Consider the following 18086-nt stretch of genomic DNA (forward strand, 5'->3'; position numbering starts at 1 on the left):
ATAAAAAATTATAAAAGACACAATTTATGATAGGAGGTTAGCAGGTAGTTGAGTGATGTCTCACTTACCGTCCATACTAATAGTCGTAGTATTACTCTTGTAATTTCTTGTTTCTTCGATTTCTGTTATAGTACTATTTATTGTTCCTTGTATTTCATTATCGTCTTATTTTGTTGTAGTTACTATCTCTTTTTTTTCAGAATATGCTTTGTCATGTCTTGTCTAGTATTTTGCCCACTCATGATATTTTCTTGAGTCCATGACGTCTATCAAAAATAACTTTTTTATTTGTTAAGGTAAGAATAAAATTTATGTACATACAATCCTTCTCAGATTTACTTGTGAAATTATATTTTATATGTTGTTATTGTGATGAAGTGTTATCTCCTCCTATTATAGGTTAACTTAACGTGACGGTATAAAAAATAATTTAACTTAGAAACAGTTCACAAAACTTAAAAGTCCTCACCGATTGGCTTTTTTACCTAATTGGCCGTTACAAAAAGGGTCATTTATTTGTGTCATCTTTTAGAGAAAAACAAACACTTCACGATACTAATCATGCCCCTCATGCACATTATCATTCTTCTTTACTAATTGAGCCATCAATTGTTATTACTATAAGATAAGAAGAACCTGAAACTGAGAATACACACACAAAAAAAATATGCCACCTTCACCAGAAAATGTGACACAAAAATGGCCAGTATATTCAAGATTAATGCAAAATGCACTTTCAGAGCTAAAATTGCAAAGAGGAATATTACTTCCTTTGATAGCTATGAACTTCACATGGTTTGCAAAAACAGCCATTACAACTGCATTTCTTGGTAGGCTTGGAGATCTTTATTTAGCTGGAGGTACACTTGGTTTTACGTTTGCAAATGTAACCGGATTTTCGGTCTTGAATGGTCTTTGTGGTGCCATGGAGCCAATTTGTGGACAAGCTTTTGGGGCTAAAAATTATAAACTTCTTCACAAGACACTTGTGATGACTACTTTGTTTTTACTATTAATGAGCTTGCCTATTTCTTTCTTGTGGCTAAATGTTGATAAGATCCTAATTCACTTTGGCCAACAAGAAGATATTTCAAGTGTAGCCAAAACTTATCTAATTTATCTCCTCCCTGATTTGGTTATCACTTCTTTTTTATGCCCTTTAAAGGCTTATTTAAGTACACAAAATGTTACAATCCCAATTATGTTGAGCTCAACTTTAGCAGTTGTTTGTCATGTACCAATAACTATGTTACTTTCAAGAACTAAAGGGATTATAGGAGTTTCAATGTCAAATTGGATAACAAACTTCTTGATCATGATTTTGTTGGCTATATATGTTGTGATCGCGGAGAATAGAAAGGGTGGGAAATGGAAAGAAGGAGGATGGTGGGAACAAGGATATCGCGATTGGATACGGTTACTCAAATTATGTGGTCCATGTTGTCTTACTACTTGCCTAGAATGGTGGTGTTATGAAATCTTGGTTTTGTTAACAGGACATTTACCAAATGCTAAACAAGCAATTGGGATTATAGCCATTGTGTTGAACTTTGATTATTTGCTTTTCTCTGTTATGCTTTCGTTAGCAACGTGTGCATCTATTCGTGTGTCTAATGAGCTTGGTGCAGACAGTCCTGGCCCTGCTTATCGTGCAGCCTATGTTTCGTTAGCTATGAGTATTGTCTCAGGTTTTCTTGGTGGTTCTGTTATGGCAGGGGCGAGGGGCATCTGGGGGCCATTGTTTAGCCATGATAAAGAGATAATAAGTGGTGTCAAGAAGATTATGTTGATAATGGCATTACTTGAAGTGGTTAATTTCCCTTTAGCAGTTTGTGGAGGTATCGTTCGAGGAACAGCTAGGCCATGGCTAGGGACATATGCAAATATTTTTGGATTTTATCTCTTGGCATTGCCATTAGGTGTGATTTTGGCTTTCAAGATTCATCTTGGTTTAACTGGATTGTTGACAGGGTTTGTGGTTGGTGTAGCTTGTTGTTTGTCCTTGTTGTTGGTGTTTATTGCTAGGATTGATTGGGTTCAAGAAGCTAAGAAAGCACAACTACTTTCTTGTAACCTTGAAGAAATCGCTGAAGAGGATGAGAGAAATTAAAACTTCACAAGTTGTTACAGAGTACAACTCATGACTATGCCAGAGGCGGATCTAGGATAGGTTCAGTAGGTTGGTTCAACTGAACACGTTCCTTTCAACTCGAACTATGTATACATATGTAAAAAAAAATGTTTATTCTTACTCCTGAATTAGCATCAGCCTACAAGTATTGTTATGACACAACAATGTGCAGGAGAATCAATTCAGAAGAAAATACCAACTGTTAGTATACTTCTAGTCTTCTGTAATTTAATGAGTAAAGTTTATGTTCCAAATGATTCATTACATAATCTTGTGCAATCTAATAATTAAGCTTTGTTCTACTATGTTTTCTTGATATAATGATATTTTTTATACCTTATTTTGCATAAAAACTGTGTATATATGATATTCGAAAAATATACCCATCGTTAATAATTATATATAAAAAAACTGGTCGATAGCGCACGTTATGACTACTCCATCCATTCTGGATTTATGTGACACACTTTGTTGTTAGTATGTTCTAAGTAGAATGATACTTCTAAATTTAGAAACTATTAACTTTCTCCTTCTCATTTTACCTTTAATGAGAAACTTTTATAATCGCACAAATGTTTAAGGTTACAAGGTTCAAAATTTGTATACCTATACAAATATTATTGCATGTTTAAACCACATATTCCTTTGGGCTTGAAAGGTTCAAAATCCATTCAGAGAGCTCTTGCACTCTCTACTCTATCCAATCTCAGGTATCGCAGAATTCTCCCTCCACAAGTGTACCACTTCAATAGGATCTTCAAGACAAAATTAGACCAAATGAAGTCGTAACCTGCAAAGCAGACTCGAGCCCCAGTAGCCAAAAAGCTGCAGAGGAAACGGGTAAATGTTTTTTTGAGTTCGAGCATGTTTCCAGGAGAAAACTAAAAGAGCACAGCAACTTATGGTTATGTAATGATCATATCATAATCCTAAATACCTTGCTCAATTTCTTCCTTGAGAAACAGTTTCCCTCTGCATATCGTGGATTTCCAAGCGTTTAGCAGACCTGAGATCAACTACACTGGGAGGCATTGATTGAAGGGACCCATGGAGCACAACTAATTTAAAGAATTCCTCCTTAGTAAGACTTTTTATCTCAACTAGTATATAGACGACTGCATCCACAAGGTTCCGATTTTGATGAAGGATCTGAACAGTTATTTCAACATTGCATTACTGAAAACCTATACTATCTTCATTTTTTTTCCCACTTAGATAATGGAGCAGAGAGGAGGAATGAGTTCCACTGATACCTCTTTTGCACGTTCATAGCACATATGTAATATCCGAAGTGCCTCGGAGTCAATGTCTTGACAAGCAAAATATATTTTGGAATTCAGGTGGCACGCAAAATATATTTTTCAATTTTAGATGCATATTTGAAACTCTAGCAGTGGCATACCAAATGAAGTATTCGTACTTCTGGAAGGGGAAAAAATATACTTTTGCTAAAAAATACCTTAAAAACCTTGATGAATGGAGAAGGAAAAATGGTAAAATAACAAAAGTGAAGTGTGCAGATAGTGAAATTGTTAACAACACTCAAGCAGGTTTTGATAATGACAAATGAGAACCAGGTTACGAGAACCAGGTTCACTTATTGAATGGTGCAGTAGGCAGACGCGTGAAACTGGACAAATCCTTATACGAGTAAAAAATGCAGAAATAAAGAAAGACGACACAATAGGACTCCTATAAGGAAAAACAATAAAATTAAAGTTGTACTTTCCTTGTAGGACTCAACTAGGTCTTCCAAAACCAATGCTATAAAACGAAAAGGTCGCACAAAGGATTTCTTGGCTTTGCAAATCTTAAAATCGAATTTCTTGTTTATGGATGATTATTCTAAATTCTTGTGGACATTTCCTTTATCACACAAATCACAAACCTTTTCCACATTTTTAAATTTCAAGACATTTATTCGAACTCACTTTGAACGGGATATTAAGAATATACAATGTGATAATGACAAGGAATTTGATAATGGACCTTTTTGGGACTTCTGTAAAATCAATGGTCTGTCGTTTCGTTTGTCTTGTCCTCACACGTCCCCTCAAAATGGAAAAGCCGAAAGACAAATCTGTACGATTAATAACATTGTTCGTACTTTATTAGCTCATGCTTCCCTTCCTCCCTTTTGGCATCATGCTTTACAAAAGGAAACTAACTATCTATATATGGAAACTAAATATATACAATTTGTTACAAATCTGTCAGAATATATTACCATATATTCTAACAAAAACATCGAAGAAAGAAGAACTAGAATTAGGTTTTCTTTCTGAAAGTTAATTCATGTGTTTGAACTCTACTTAGGAATATTATTGAGTTATAATTTTCTAAGGTAGAAAGTGAGGATTGTAACAAGAAGTGGGTTTGACTTCTTGGAGAGTTTGATTTGCGATTATAGTTAATCGTTAGAGTTTAGCTACTTGAGTTAGTTCCTTGATTATTGAATTGTAATCTAAAACCGCTCTTTGAAGGTTAGTGAAGTTTGGTGGAAATCCTACGAGGTATAGATTGTGGTTTTTCTTCCCTTGAGCAAGGAGGTTTTCCATAATAAATTTTGTGTCTTGTGTTTACTGTTTACGTTGGTATTACTCGTTCAAGAACCTGGTTCTTAAAATCGTTAGGTGGTATAGATTTCTACAGAAATCTTACATTTATCCTATCTGTCACCCAGAAGTCAGCCAAACCATAATGTTAATAAGATAGACCACCAAGAACAAAAGTCACAGCAGCCGACCTCACATTATCTGCAGTCTCAGCCCATATTGTACTGAACTGAAATATTTTATATGTATTAGTGACGAATTATCATCCAAATGGAGCTTATGTCATGAAAATGCATATTAACTTTCTACGTTACAGTTTGATACAAATATTGTGTTCGCTTCTATTATTCAAAGTCCTAGATTAAGATATTATGGTAACACTTGACTAGGAAAGGATAAGAGTGGGGGTATGGATAGAGATCCAAATAACTAATGCATGGAAACTTATAAAAGGATGTATGCAAGTCATGTGTTAACATTATACACATTAAGTACACACGAAGGAACACCTGCCCACACATTTACATAGACGGGTCAAATAATTCATATGTTAATCTCACGCATCTCTGATACTAGTAACAGACATTTGGCAGCTGTTCAGAGGTCTTTTTCATATATAGTATCCTCTGAGACTTTCAAAGCTGAAATGCAAAGAGTAAAAATCCTCTGGATGACATGTTTAAAATACTTAGTAAACATGATTAAAACACATGCTCCGATGTGTTCGAATTAGAGCAGAAAAATAAAAGAACAGCCAATCATATCATACTTTAATCAGGCTATGATAATAATGTATCAGTGTCACAAATTAGCATATGAAATCTGTCTTCCGAGTTAATTGGGCCAATTACATAATTTATCAATAAATTTATTCCAAAACTACATGCAATGTGTCTTGTGCATATTTATGTTTGTATGTCTATTCCATGTTAGGCATGAGATTTGTGTCTGTCCAAATGGCTATGGATTTACTTCATGATACCTATTAGAATAATCTTTAGGGTTCCAACAAAAGCAGCATGGATCTTTTTCAAGCTACTTAAATTCTAGGTGACAAATGATGCAAAACTAAAATTTAAAGTTTCTGCATATCTTACCTAGTGCTCTCCGTACCACAGCTCATCAGCAGCACATGGTGCTAGTTGAACAGTGATGTGATCCAATAGTGACTGTCGGCTGTATCAAAATGAAGTGTCAAAAGTTAAAGATGCCTATAATCTATAATTGTTTTCTTTGACATCTGAGTGGCAGTGGCTTTAAAAGCAGGAGGTGATCGCGTTTTCTGAATTGTTTATATGTTAAGTAAGACCAATAGACAATGAAGCAATACATGAGTAGAAATTTGAAATACCTTCACTTCTTAGTTTCATTACATATACACTATCATATCTTGTTGCATCAGATTTTCAATACTAAAGTTTGAAATATCTGCTTATGTCTAACCTGATATTTTGACTCTTCGCCTGCAATTCATCTCCCTGCAATAGTTTGAAATTTTCCTCAAGCTTCTCCCTAATTTTTCCAAGACCAGCAATATCAAAGAACTAAACATTGACACCTCTATCTAAATACTGGGGACGTTTCTTATTGCGTGCTTTGTGAACACGAGCACCTGACTTTATAAATTGCATAGCCATCTTCATATAAGGATTTTCCTCCCCTTTCCTTCCTTCTTCTTCGTCATGATCAACACCCTTAATCCCTTCCATTTCCCTCTCCAATTCCATCATCTTCCTTTTCTTCTCATCATCTGCTCTCTCTATCTTCAACCTATCCTCATAATCCTTTTTCTGCCTCCTATAACTAAATACAACAGTTCTATAAAATATGTAGAAGAAAATCAAACCAAGACCAGTGGCAACATTTGAATCACTAGCTAAGTTTTCCCACACTTTTGCCATATCCTGAGAACTTCTACTCGCTTAACGTAAGGACTCCTCATACCTCATTCTTTTTAACTCTCCTTTTCTTTTCCTCTCTTTCAATTTCTTCTGCATTTTCATTGCCTTCTTCATCCTCTCTCTCGTTTCGCATCTTCTCCAACTCCTGCTTTTGCCTTCTTTTTAATTCTTCTCTCGCCCTCTTCAACTCCAAGGCCTTTTTCGACTATGGCTTGGCCTTCACAAAAAAAAAATCAAGCTGGAATCTTTGACAAGAACCCCAAATAAGACGAAGGAAGCTCAGGTTTTTTCAATGGTGGTGAAGAGACTCACACACAAAATCCATCAACTTTTAACTCATCCCATTCAGCCCAAAATCTTGGATCACTCTCAACAGAAGGTAACAGAATTTTAACAAGCTTAGAATCATCTAAAAAAGCTAAAACTACCTCTGGCCTTTGCTTTAACCCAACATTAGGTGGTTTAATTATATGCTTAAGTTTCGCTCCACTTCTCAAATCCAATATTTCTGTATAAGGTATCCTATTGCTCACAGTTGGAAGACCTTGTGGCCATTTTTTCAACTCTTATGGTGTTGAAGCTTCAATTTTTTTCGTCAAACACCTCTGTTCAGACACTTTTGCTGCATTTGCGGGTTGTGCAAGTAAAGTTGATATTACACTGAGTGTAACAGAAAGATTAAGTAACCCCAATTGGCTTATCCTAACTTTCTTGTCTTCCTCAGTTCTGGGGTTATTAGAATTGCAGGAAATGATTAGCGGAGTTGTAGTTTTTTGATAATGGATTTTGTTAATTTGGGGAAAATAAGGCAAAAATGGAATATTGAGAATGCCCATAAGATTAAAAAGAGAATTTTGAATAAAAGGTTGAGAGTGTGTTATGATCTAAGAAGTCCAGTATAGAAGAATAAATGAGCGTAGTTGTAGAGAGTCGAAGACGAGTTAAGGAAGAGAGGCTAATTTCGTTTCTTGTAAATTGAGCAGTTGAGATTGAAATCAGTTTAATGAATAGCAAGGGCGAGGATTAAACCAGACATCAGGGCAGTTATCACTGTTATAACCACCCTGACATAGGAGAGTGGGATACGTGAAAAGTGATATTTTTCTCACCTCTTCTAAATTCTCTCTCGCTCAGATTCTCTTCTCATCTCCTACTGTTTGTTCTTGTCTTCCTCCTCTAACTCCCTTCTCTTTCTTCTTCTATCAGGTTAGCAGTACATCAATGGAATCCTGACTAGTCCCTATCCATTTTCTATTTTCATTATTAGACTGTAATAGTTTTCAACTTAGTTTTAATTCAGTTCAATGAAAACTTAGAAAACTATCCCAAAAATATATTTTGTTGATTATATTCTTTTTATTTTGTGATTAAACAAGAATGACCTTGACAATTGGTATTAGAGCCTTCGATCCTACGACCTATGGGCTTGAAAATGGCTGAGGGTAGTCGTATGAAATTGTTTGATGAGAAACTTGCTCGTCATGATCAGTGGCGAAGCCAGAAAATTTATTAAGGGGTGTCAAAATATAAAGTAAAAAAATAAATGTTGCTAGCAGGGTACAACACAACCTCAAGTAACTTTTGCAACCCTGTAACCACTACACTAAACCTTCAATTTGTGTTAAGAGGTGTTAATACTTATATATATATATATTTATTAAACCAAATTTTGACCTATATATATAATGTAATTTTCCGACGAAGAAGTGTCGCTTGACACCTTTTGGTCAAGGGTAGCTCCGCCCATGATCATGATGAGCAGTTAACTGATTTGTTGACTAATCAGCAGGATGTTTGCAACACCTAGATTGGGATCCAAGGTACACTTGAACTAATATTAGATCGGCCTACTACATTGGAAAGGGCTCCTGTTGAGCAACAACCGAGTGGTGGATTGTTAACATTTTCTGTACAGGACTACAGGCAACCCATGCATCAAGTTGTGCCTGTTCCTCCGCCTAAGGGAAATGTTTTATTTGCCCATCCATTCATGATGAACAATGCAGCAGATCAGGATCAAGAACCGAAGGTTATACTACAAGTATTAGACCAATTTATTGATGTATTCTCTGAACCTAAGTCCTTACCTCCTATCAGATCTTTAGATCACAAGATTAATTTGAAGCCTGGGTCCAGCCCAATAAGCTTAAGGCCTTATAGATACAAATATTTCCAAAAAAATGAGTTGGAAAGACAAGTCAAAGAGATGTTAAATAATGAAATTATCAAGCCAAGTCAGTCCCCTTTCTCTTCCCCGGCCTTATTGGTAAAAAAAAGAATGGAACATGGAGATTTTGTGTCAATTATCGAGGATTGAATGATATCACTATTAAAGACAAGTATCCAATTCCCATTATGGAAGATTTGCTAGATGAGTTGCATAGGCATGTGATGTTTTCCAAGGATGATTTAAGAGCTGAATATCATCAAATTATGATGAAGACTGAGGATGTGTATAAGACTGGATTTACGACTCGTTTGGGAAAATATGATTTTTGAGTTATGCCCTTTGGGTTGACAAATGCCCGTCACATTTCAAGCTTTGATGAACCAAGTGTCTCATCCTTATATCAAGAGGTTTGTCTTGGTATTTTTTGATGATATTCTCATTTACAGTCTCTCACTTGAAGATCATGTGCAACATTTGTTAACTGTTTTTAAGACATTGAGTGAGCGTTCCTTGTTTGCAAAATGATCCAAATGCACATTTGGTCAGTCAACGATAGAGTACTTGGGTCATATCATCACCAAAGAAGGAGTAGCTACTGACCCAAACAAGATTCAGGCCATGGTGGACTGGCCTAGGCCACGCTCAGTCAAGGCTCTTAGAGGTTTTTTGGGTTTGACAGGTTATTACTGAAAATACGTGGCTCACTATGGTACTATCTACAGACCCCTAACTGATTACTTAAGAAGGAAGCATTCCAGTGGAGTACAGAGCCAGAATCAGCTTTTAATGCTCTTAAAACTGCAATGTCATCTACTTCAGTGTTAGCCTTACCTGATTATACTTAAGAATTTATTGTTGAAACTGATGCGAGTTATGGGGGTATTGGTGTTGTTCTCGTGCAAAAAGACAGAACTATAGCTTACTTTACTAAAGTTTTAGCACTTAAACATATGGGAAAGTCTATCTATGAGAAAGAGTATATGGCCCTTTTGAATGTAGTAGATAAATGGAGACATTACCTCCAATTCAAGCATTTTGTGGTTAGAACTGGCCATTATAGCTTAAAATAGCTTATGGAGCAAAGAGTCGCTTCATCTATCCAACAGAAGGCCCTAACAAAATTAATAGGGTTAGACTATAAAGTACAATATAAAAGGGGTGCTGAAAATAGGGTTACGGATGCCCTTTCTAGGCAAAAAGAGGGTGTAGATGATATTGATGCAAAAGACTGGTCAGTTAGTGACAATCAGTACCACCATTCCAATATGGATGCAAGAGGTGACCAATAGCTATGAGGGTGATAGTTAAACTTGAGATTTGCTAGCTCAGACTACTGTAGGACAGCAAGGTCCTAGTCTATGGCATTTTTATTTATTTTTTTAAAAGAAAGGTGTATATAGGAGGTAATGGGGACCTCAGGCTCCTAACTGATCAGTAAATTTCATGATTCCCTTTTAGGATGCCACTCAGGTCAGTTGGAAACCTTAAAAAGACTATCTCATGTATTCACTGGCCAAATATGAAAGCATGGTGATACAATTTGTAGCTTCTTTTGATGTGTGTCAGAGGAACAAAGATGAGAATGTGCCCTACCTTGGGCTTTTACAACCTCTATTGATCCTTAATCAAGCTTGGAGTTATATTAGTATAGATTTCATTGAGGGGTTACTATAGTCTAAAAATAAGGAGATCATACTAGTAGTGGTGAATAGGATGACCAAGTATGCTCACTTCATTTCACTTTTACATCCTTATATTGCTGTCACTATAGCTGATGTGTTTTGGGAAAGGATACACTGCTTGCATGGAGTTCTCGAGTCTATTGTTACTGATAGAGAGAATTTTTTGAGCAACTTTTGGTAGTCCTTGTTTAAGCTGTTGGGTACACAACTGCACTATAGTACTACATATCACCCTCAAAGTGATGGCCAAACAAAGCGAGTAAATAGATGTTTGGAGAAATATTTGAGGTGTGTGACTGCCAACAAACCTACTCAATGGAGTCACTTGTTGCCTGCAACTGAATAGTGGTACAACATGAATTTTCACCCTAGTCTACAATGTACACCTTTTGAAGCTTTATATGGTTATTCTCCACCTTAGGTGTCAACAATGGCTTCAACTATTGAAGGATAACCTCAGTAAAGCGCAGGAAAAGATGAAGTTCTATGCAAACAAGAAGAAATCAGAAAGAGAATTTCAGGTGAATGACTTATTCTATCTCAAATACAACCATACCGACAATCTTTTGTTGCTTTGAGGACACATTTAAAACTGAGCTCCAAGTATTATGGACCCTATAGAGTGATTGCTAAGATTGGTACTATAGCTTACAAGTTGGAATTCCCTTCTAATTCTAAGATTCACCCGGTGTTCCATGTATCACTTCTCAAGAAAAAGTTGGGTGACAAAGTATTAGTTCAGACTATTTTGCCTATTACTGGAGAAGATGGTCAATTTCAGGTTAAGCCAGTGGCTATTCTTCAGAGACAACAGGTTAAGAGAAATAATGTTGTTGTTGTGAAGGTACTGGTGCAATGGTCTAATCTTACTCCAGAAGATGCAACTTGGGAGGACTACCAGTTCCTTAAGGTAAAGTTTTCGAGGTTTGATTGTTGATCCTTGAGGTTAAGGATAATTTCATGGGAACTGGATTCTTATGATGTGAGAAATCCAATATAAAAGAATAAATAAGTGTAGTTGTAGAGAGTCGAAGTCGAGTTAAAAAAGAAAGGGGTTAATTTCATTTCTTTTAAATTGAGCGGCTGAGATTGAAATCAGTTTAATGAATAGTAAGGGCAAGGATTCAACCACGACATCAGGATAGTTATCACTGTTATAACCACCATGACATGAGAGAGTCAGATACGTGAAAAATGGTATTTTTCTCACCTCTTCTAAATATCCTCTCGTCCAAATTCTCTTTTCATCTCCTTCTGTTTCTTCTTATGTTCCTCCTCTAACTCCCTTCTCTTTCTTTTTCTATCAGGTTAGCAGTACATCAATGGAATCCTAACTAGTCTCTATCCATTTTCTATTTTCATTATTAGACTGTAATAGTTTTCAACTTAGTTTTAATTCAGGTCAATGAAAACTTAGAAAACTGTCCCAAAAAATACATTGTGTTGATTATTTTCTGTTTATTTTTTGATTAAACAAAATTGATCTTGACGGGGTGATTACATTGTAGAGAGAATCAAAAGAAAGACACTCTTTAGGAGTGAGAATTTTTGGCATCAAACAATTATACAAAAATATACACCAAAATCACCAATTAGTATCTGCAACAAAGAATATTGTAGTAATTAATTACACCGAGATCACCGGTTAATGTCGGCAAATTTATGAATGAAGAGTGGAGAGAGGAAAAAGACACCAAATAGATATGATGACGGGTCAGATCGCCTGTAATAAGACCAAAGAAGTTGGGAAGGCTTTCTTTTGGGCTTCATTTGATGGACCAATAATGAAGGCCCACTGAAAAAATATCATTGGGTGACCACTTTTTGAATATGTAATTGCAAAAATTGAAGCACATTTTCTGTTCTTTCCACTGAAGTGATTGTTACGACTTACTACTTACGATCACAAAAAAAAATGATAAACCCCAACTATGGATATTATAAAAGTTAAAACTATTAAGGGTATTCCATCTAGCGTAAGCATCTGAACCATGCTCCGCCTATAGAAAAATGGATTTTTTTTTTGTTGTTGCAATAAAAAATACTTTAGCATTTACATTTTAAAACATTTTTTATGACTATTTTTTGTTATTTTAAGTTTGTCGTCCTGTAGAAGTTTTAATGTTCAACAGGTTGAACTAAAGTAGTCAATTTTAGTTGATTGAATTTCAAAAATTACACTTGTTATTTTAATTCTACTATTTGTATGAGCCGGAATGACCTGAGAGACTCTTATACTTAGCTTCATTTGTCAGTTAGACTCTAAGACTCACAATTTTACCAACTGAATCTTTAAGCTCACTAAAATGCAATATTTTAAACCTCTTTCTCATTCGATGTATGTGCGCGTAGCACAACTACTTACACATGGAATTTCATGTAATTTTGTAGAATTTCATGTCATTTTTAATGCCACATAGAAAATTCAATATTAAAAAAATAATAATAATAAGTTTGCTCATTCTGGAAATTTTCAATATCATGTTCTTCATATTTGCTCATAATTGAACACTAAATGCATGTCAAATTGGTCTAATTCTTCCTATTATACTTGAATTTTCTTAGACTAAAAGTTCACCAACACAAACTCAATAAATTTTCATCACAATTTTGAATTAATTTTATCAATTCACAAAACCCATTTGTTGTTCTTCGAGCTTCTTCGTGAAGCTTTTTAACTTTTCAATATACACCATTACTCTTCACAATAACCCATACAAGATTTAAAAAATACTCATGAAATTGATGAGAGTGTGGCAGAAGGGCTGTGGGTGGTCTTGGTTTGGAACAAAAGAAATGTTTGAGTTAAAAAATTTTACTTTATTTGAGAAAAAACACTACATACAACTAAGAGGTGAAGGTGAATTTTTCAATCTTATCCCTTATTTTCACCTTCTATTCCTATAAATATTTTTTATTTTTGACTCTCAAGATTTCAAGATTATCTAAACTTCATTCTTTTACCAATAAAATTCAAAAATCTAGATTTCATAAGTGTGTAAATTGACCAAGATTCATGCAAAAAGAATTTGAATTTCAAAATTAAAGAAACTAAAATGGAATTTTGAGATAAAAGATTTGGTTGGCTGAGGTGAAGGGTGGGGGGCGGGCATGAAGAAGAAGAAGAAGGGAGTGGGGTGGGTGGCGGGTTGTTTCAAGGAAGAAAGAGAGGGTGGGGGTGGAGGTGGAGGCCGAAGGAAGAAGAAAGTTGCGGGTGAAGGGGTGGGGCTGAAGGTTGATTTTTCTCTTTTTTGTTTTAATATTTTTTTTAATATTTTTTAATATAAAAAAAATACCCACTCACTTTAAAGCATGTGCATTCAAACATTTTTCTAACTCAGCGATATTAATGCCATATAAGTTCTATGAATGATCAGAAGTGTTTAAAATATTGTGTTTTAATAATTTTAATGGTATAGTTAGTAAAGTCGTGAGTATAAAAATTCAATTGACAAATAAAATTAAATACAAAAATCTCAAGGTCATTCCGCCTTTGTAAAATTAATAAGCCTTCTTTCATAGATAATCAAGATTCTGCCTTTGTATAATCAATAAGCCTTCTTTCATAGATAATCAAAATTTGCACTTGCTTAATATTGGACTAGATTGATGATCTTTTGTAATCACAACTCCTTTTTTTGCTGGGCCTGAATAACAATCTAGGCCTTCTCTGTTACCCATCCTCGTTGCTTAATATTGAGGCTCATTTAGTATGTATTCCTTTTTAGACTATTATTTAAATTTTGTTACATAAATATTACCTCAAACTTTATTAGTGCAGAAACTTTAACTATTCAAAACTTGAATAAATAGACACATTCGTCATACATGACATCCTATATGGCAATTTTGTGTCCTATGTGGCGTCCTACGTGTATTATGTCACGTAGGACACGTGTGTCTACTTGTTCAATTTTGTGCAAGTTTAAGTGTCTATTTGTGCACTCCCAAAGTTGAAGGACATAAATGTAAAAATGAGGTCAAATTAAAAGACATATTTATGTATTATGCCTTTTAAAAATTATACAAATATATTCTTACGACTCACAAAATGTTAGATGATCGTCTAACATTTATAAAATTTTAAACTATCATCTAACATTTATAAAATCTTAGATCATAGTATAACGCGTTTTCTCATGAGATTTTTAATTTGATCAAAAGGAGATTGTTAGAGCGTGGTCAATGACAAAACATTCCTGAACTTGGGTACCTAACATATAGGCTTTACTAACTTTTATGAGGGATTTCATTTGTTTTTATACCTCTGGCCATAATATGATGTCATTTCAACGATCAAAACAACTTTTCTCGTCTACCAACTAGACAAAATGGCAATTTTTTTTTTCGTCACAGATACTTTAATGTGGACGCTGAAAAAGGTTCCCAATATCAAAATGCTTTTTATCAGCACATATTTTAAGGTTCTATGGGATATTTGTTATTGTTAAATTTCCCAAGCCTAGCAAGGGCTATTATGTAGAGCTAAATGAAGGAACCATGTGATTACTGGTACTTTTAAACCAAAATTGCGGTGGGGTTGTAAGTGTTTATTAACTAATCTTGTTGTCTTCTGAAAATGATGATGATGACCAAAAGTTCCCTGCTTTGTACGCAGCTTCTTCACTGAAACACTTTCTGCTGGAATATTTATAATAATGTTACATAATATGTGTACCAAGATTTTGGGACATCATGATCAGTCAAAGCTAATTATTACTATTTGTAATTTTAATGACTTCTTTCTTGTGTTGAAGTGACATTAATTTGATTATCGTCTCAATTAATGTTCACTTGTTATCTTGACTTTTCTGTTTCATTGTCCTGCTATTTAGACAGAGAGTACTCAGAATTTAAAATTTATAAATCTTTAGAGAAATAAAAAACCCATCAAGGAGGACATTAAAGCTTAAGTGGGTTGTATTTTTGTCATTGGACAAGAGGTTGTTTCATTACTAGAATATTCCCAACATATTTTTTTATATATATTTAATAGATTTCTCAATATAATATGCAATCTGCGCAAAAAGTTACTGGGTTCTTAAGAATGCCCCGTACCCCCACACAACACACACACACAAAGCTTTAAATCCACGTGCCACTGTATTTAGGTGGATGGGATTATTCTTAAGAATCTTGCTCGAGTTAGAGGCAAAGTCAAAATTTGAGATTTTATAATTTAGTGTTCTTGAATTGTATATCGAATTCATATCTTGTGTTTTAATTACAAGCTAGGTTCGATATTAACTATTTACAAATTTAATGGATTATCAACCACTAATTAAAAATTATTGAATTCATCTGAACTCTAGGTAGATGATGATCATTTTCTTTTTCAAATGGTCTTGGTACAATTCACATGCACTAGTTCATTAATACTAAATGAAGCCGTTGAGATGGAGTATATATATATATATATATTATTTTATAAAAGAAAATGATCAATCATACAAAAATATAATCTCTTATATTTAAATTTATTTATATATCTCTTGTGGCTTTTATTACCGATATTCTTATATGGAATGAAAATGAAATATGAAAGGGGTGTGGTCCTCCCCATGCAGTGAAAGTGTTAAATATTCTTACTTTCATGTTTTTAAAAAATGTATTTTGTGTAGAGTTGTATCGATCATAAGTCATTCAAAATTTTGCATAACACCTAATAGTTTTGATCCTAACATACACGTCTAAATTTAGATGAATGTGTTGATATAGGAGTTAGACTACAAACATCAATTCCAACCATGAAAATCAAGAAACTAAAAGAGCTTTGAGGGGAGGGGCATGTAGAGAAAACTCCAAAACTATAAATGACCATTCTTTTTTTTATTACCAAACAATAGTGATTATTAAATTTCACAAATTATTGTGTACTACTTAACGTAACAAAGATGTTGTTCCATTTTTTGGGTTCTAATGTGTGAGAAAGGAACAACTTTCTTATAAGTATGTGAGCAAATAAAATTTATTTCCAATTGCGTATTATTCTAAATTACTTTATTTAAATTTGTAATTTCCTAATACGTGAGTAACTTAAACCACTTTACTAATTGTGTTAGATTTAAAAGTTTTTACGTTACTTATGGTCTCTGTAATAGTAGTAAAAATTTCATTATGTGCATATAATCCTCCACTAAAAATGAAAATATTTATAAGAGATTACACTATTTCAAATTATATTTCACCCTACCATATATATATATTTAAGCAAACGTGAATGCTCACGTAATATATAGTAGGTGAGTAGTCAATTCTTTTCCTATCATAGAAAAAAAATCTTGATTGCTTCAAAACTCTTTCATTCTAAATACGTACGTCAAATATTTTATACCATGATTTTACATGACCTAAAAGAGAAAAAATCATATATTAAAATAGTGTTCATGGAAGAAATAACTAGGTGTTGAAACTTCATTTAAAGCCTAGAGGGTAAAATTATTCGATATTTATATTGATGGGAGGTAGCAGATATTCGATGAAATTAGTCTAGTTTTGAATGGCCAGTCATGGCCAAAGGAAGTTTATATATTAAAATTACTATTTAAATCATGATCTTTCCACATAATGGTTGTCCATTTCGTATGAAAATATAAATAAATCGAATTGACTCCAATTAATCTTCTTTAAAATTGATGGGTCTATAGATAGTTATTGTTGTTAAATACTTAAATTCCTTTAGAGCAGTGTTTGTTAATATGTCTCTATATGCTTTTATTTACATTTATTGCAAACTCATTCATTGCCAAAAGAAATTGACAATTTAGAATATACATCTTTTAATATGTTATTTATTTATTAATATAAAAAATATGTGTGACATTAATATTAATATTATTGGAGAAAAATCATTGGCCGCAAATCTACCCCCTATGGTGTTCAGCAATTTCCAACTGGCACTCATTTATAAGCACCAATCACCTAACTTTTTATTAAAAAAAAGAATATTCATATATTTAACACATTCAATATTTTATTACTATTATTCCATATTATTATTTTTCAAATATCTTTTTTATCTATTGAAAATAACATTATCCCTCAGAAGATAGGGGTAATGTTGTTCGCTTATATCTCACTTTTCGCGAACTTCATAGAATATGTTATTATTATTGTTATAGTATTTTATTACTATAATTTTATTTATATGTTCAAAAAAGATAAACATAAATTATAGTGTGTGAATCAGTAATGTAGAGTTTGTAATGCATAATTAGGGGTTAGGAGAAAACTTTCAAGTAAATTAAAGATTATCTTCAGATATATAGTTTTTGAAAAATGAATATTAATATTTCTATTAAAAATTATCTATTTATATTATATTTTTTTGGGGTGCGATCTTTTATTGTGCTTATTAAACTGCCTTTCAATGGCACAGTGATCCATAAAGTATAGGAAGGAAATTCATTTTGGTCCATTCTGTTCTCTGGTATAGTTACACTCACAGCTACATCCACCGTTAATTGTTTAATGATAAGTACAACTACTCTTGGAACAATTTTTGCATTTAAAAATGACAAATGAAAGGAACTTAAGAAAAAAACAAAAGTGGACCATCTCTTTTAATTTCTTTCACAAAACTTTATGAGTAATAGAGAAAATACAAGCCTCTTCACCTAATTATAAGAGAAGTAACTCTACTTTGGT

The 18086-nt window shown here is 33.6% G+C and overlaps 2 protein-coding genes across 2 annotated transcripts; one reads left to right on the forward strand and one right to left on the reverse strand.

Moving 5' to 3' along the window:
- Positions 1-547: 547 nt before the first annotated feature.
- Positions 548-2433, forward strand: LOC129888555 (protein DETOXIFICATION 56-like). The gene has a single exon (XM_055963513.1). The coding sequence runs from the start codon at positions 668-670 to the stop codon at positions 2108-2110; it is 1443 nt and encodes a 480-aa protein (XP_055819488.1). The 5' UTR covers positions 548-667; the 3' UTR covers positions 2111-2433.
- A 3702-nt stretch (positions 2434-6135) lies between these two features.
- On the reverse strand, positions 6136-7610 carry LOC129888556 (probable inactive ATP-dependent zinc metalloprotease FTSHI 2, chloroplastic). Its single transcript, XM_055963514.1, has one exon. It carries the CDS (start codon positions 6585-6587, stop codon positions 6231-6233), a length of 357 nt encoding a protein of 118 aa, XP_055819489.1. The 5' UTR covers positions 6588-7610; the 3' UTR covers positions 6136-6230.
- Between the last annotated feature and the right edge of the window lie 10476 nt (positions 7611-18086).

Source organism: Solanum dulcamara, chromosome 5 (assembly GCF_947179165.1).
Source record: "Solanum dulcamara chromosome 5, daSolDulc1.2, whole genome shotgun sequence".
In the NCBI taxonomy this organism is placed as follows: Eukaryota; Viridiplantae; Streptophyta; class Magnoliopsida; order Solanales; family Solanaceae; genus Solanum; species Solanum dulcamara.

Excerpts from the sequence above, each read along its gene's own strand:
- LOC129888555 (XM_055963513.1), top strand. The coding sequence starts at position 668 with ATGCCACCTTCACCAGAAAATGTGACACAAAAATGGCCAGTATATTCA.
- LOC129888556 (XM_055963514.1), bottom strand. The coding sequence starts at position 6,587 with ATGGCAAAAGTGTGGGAAAACTTAGCTAGTGATTCAAATGTTGCCACT.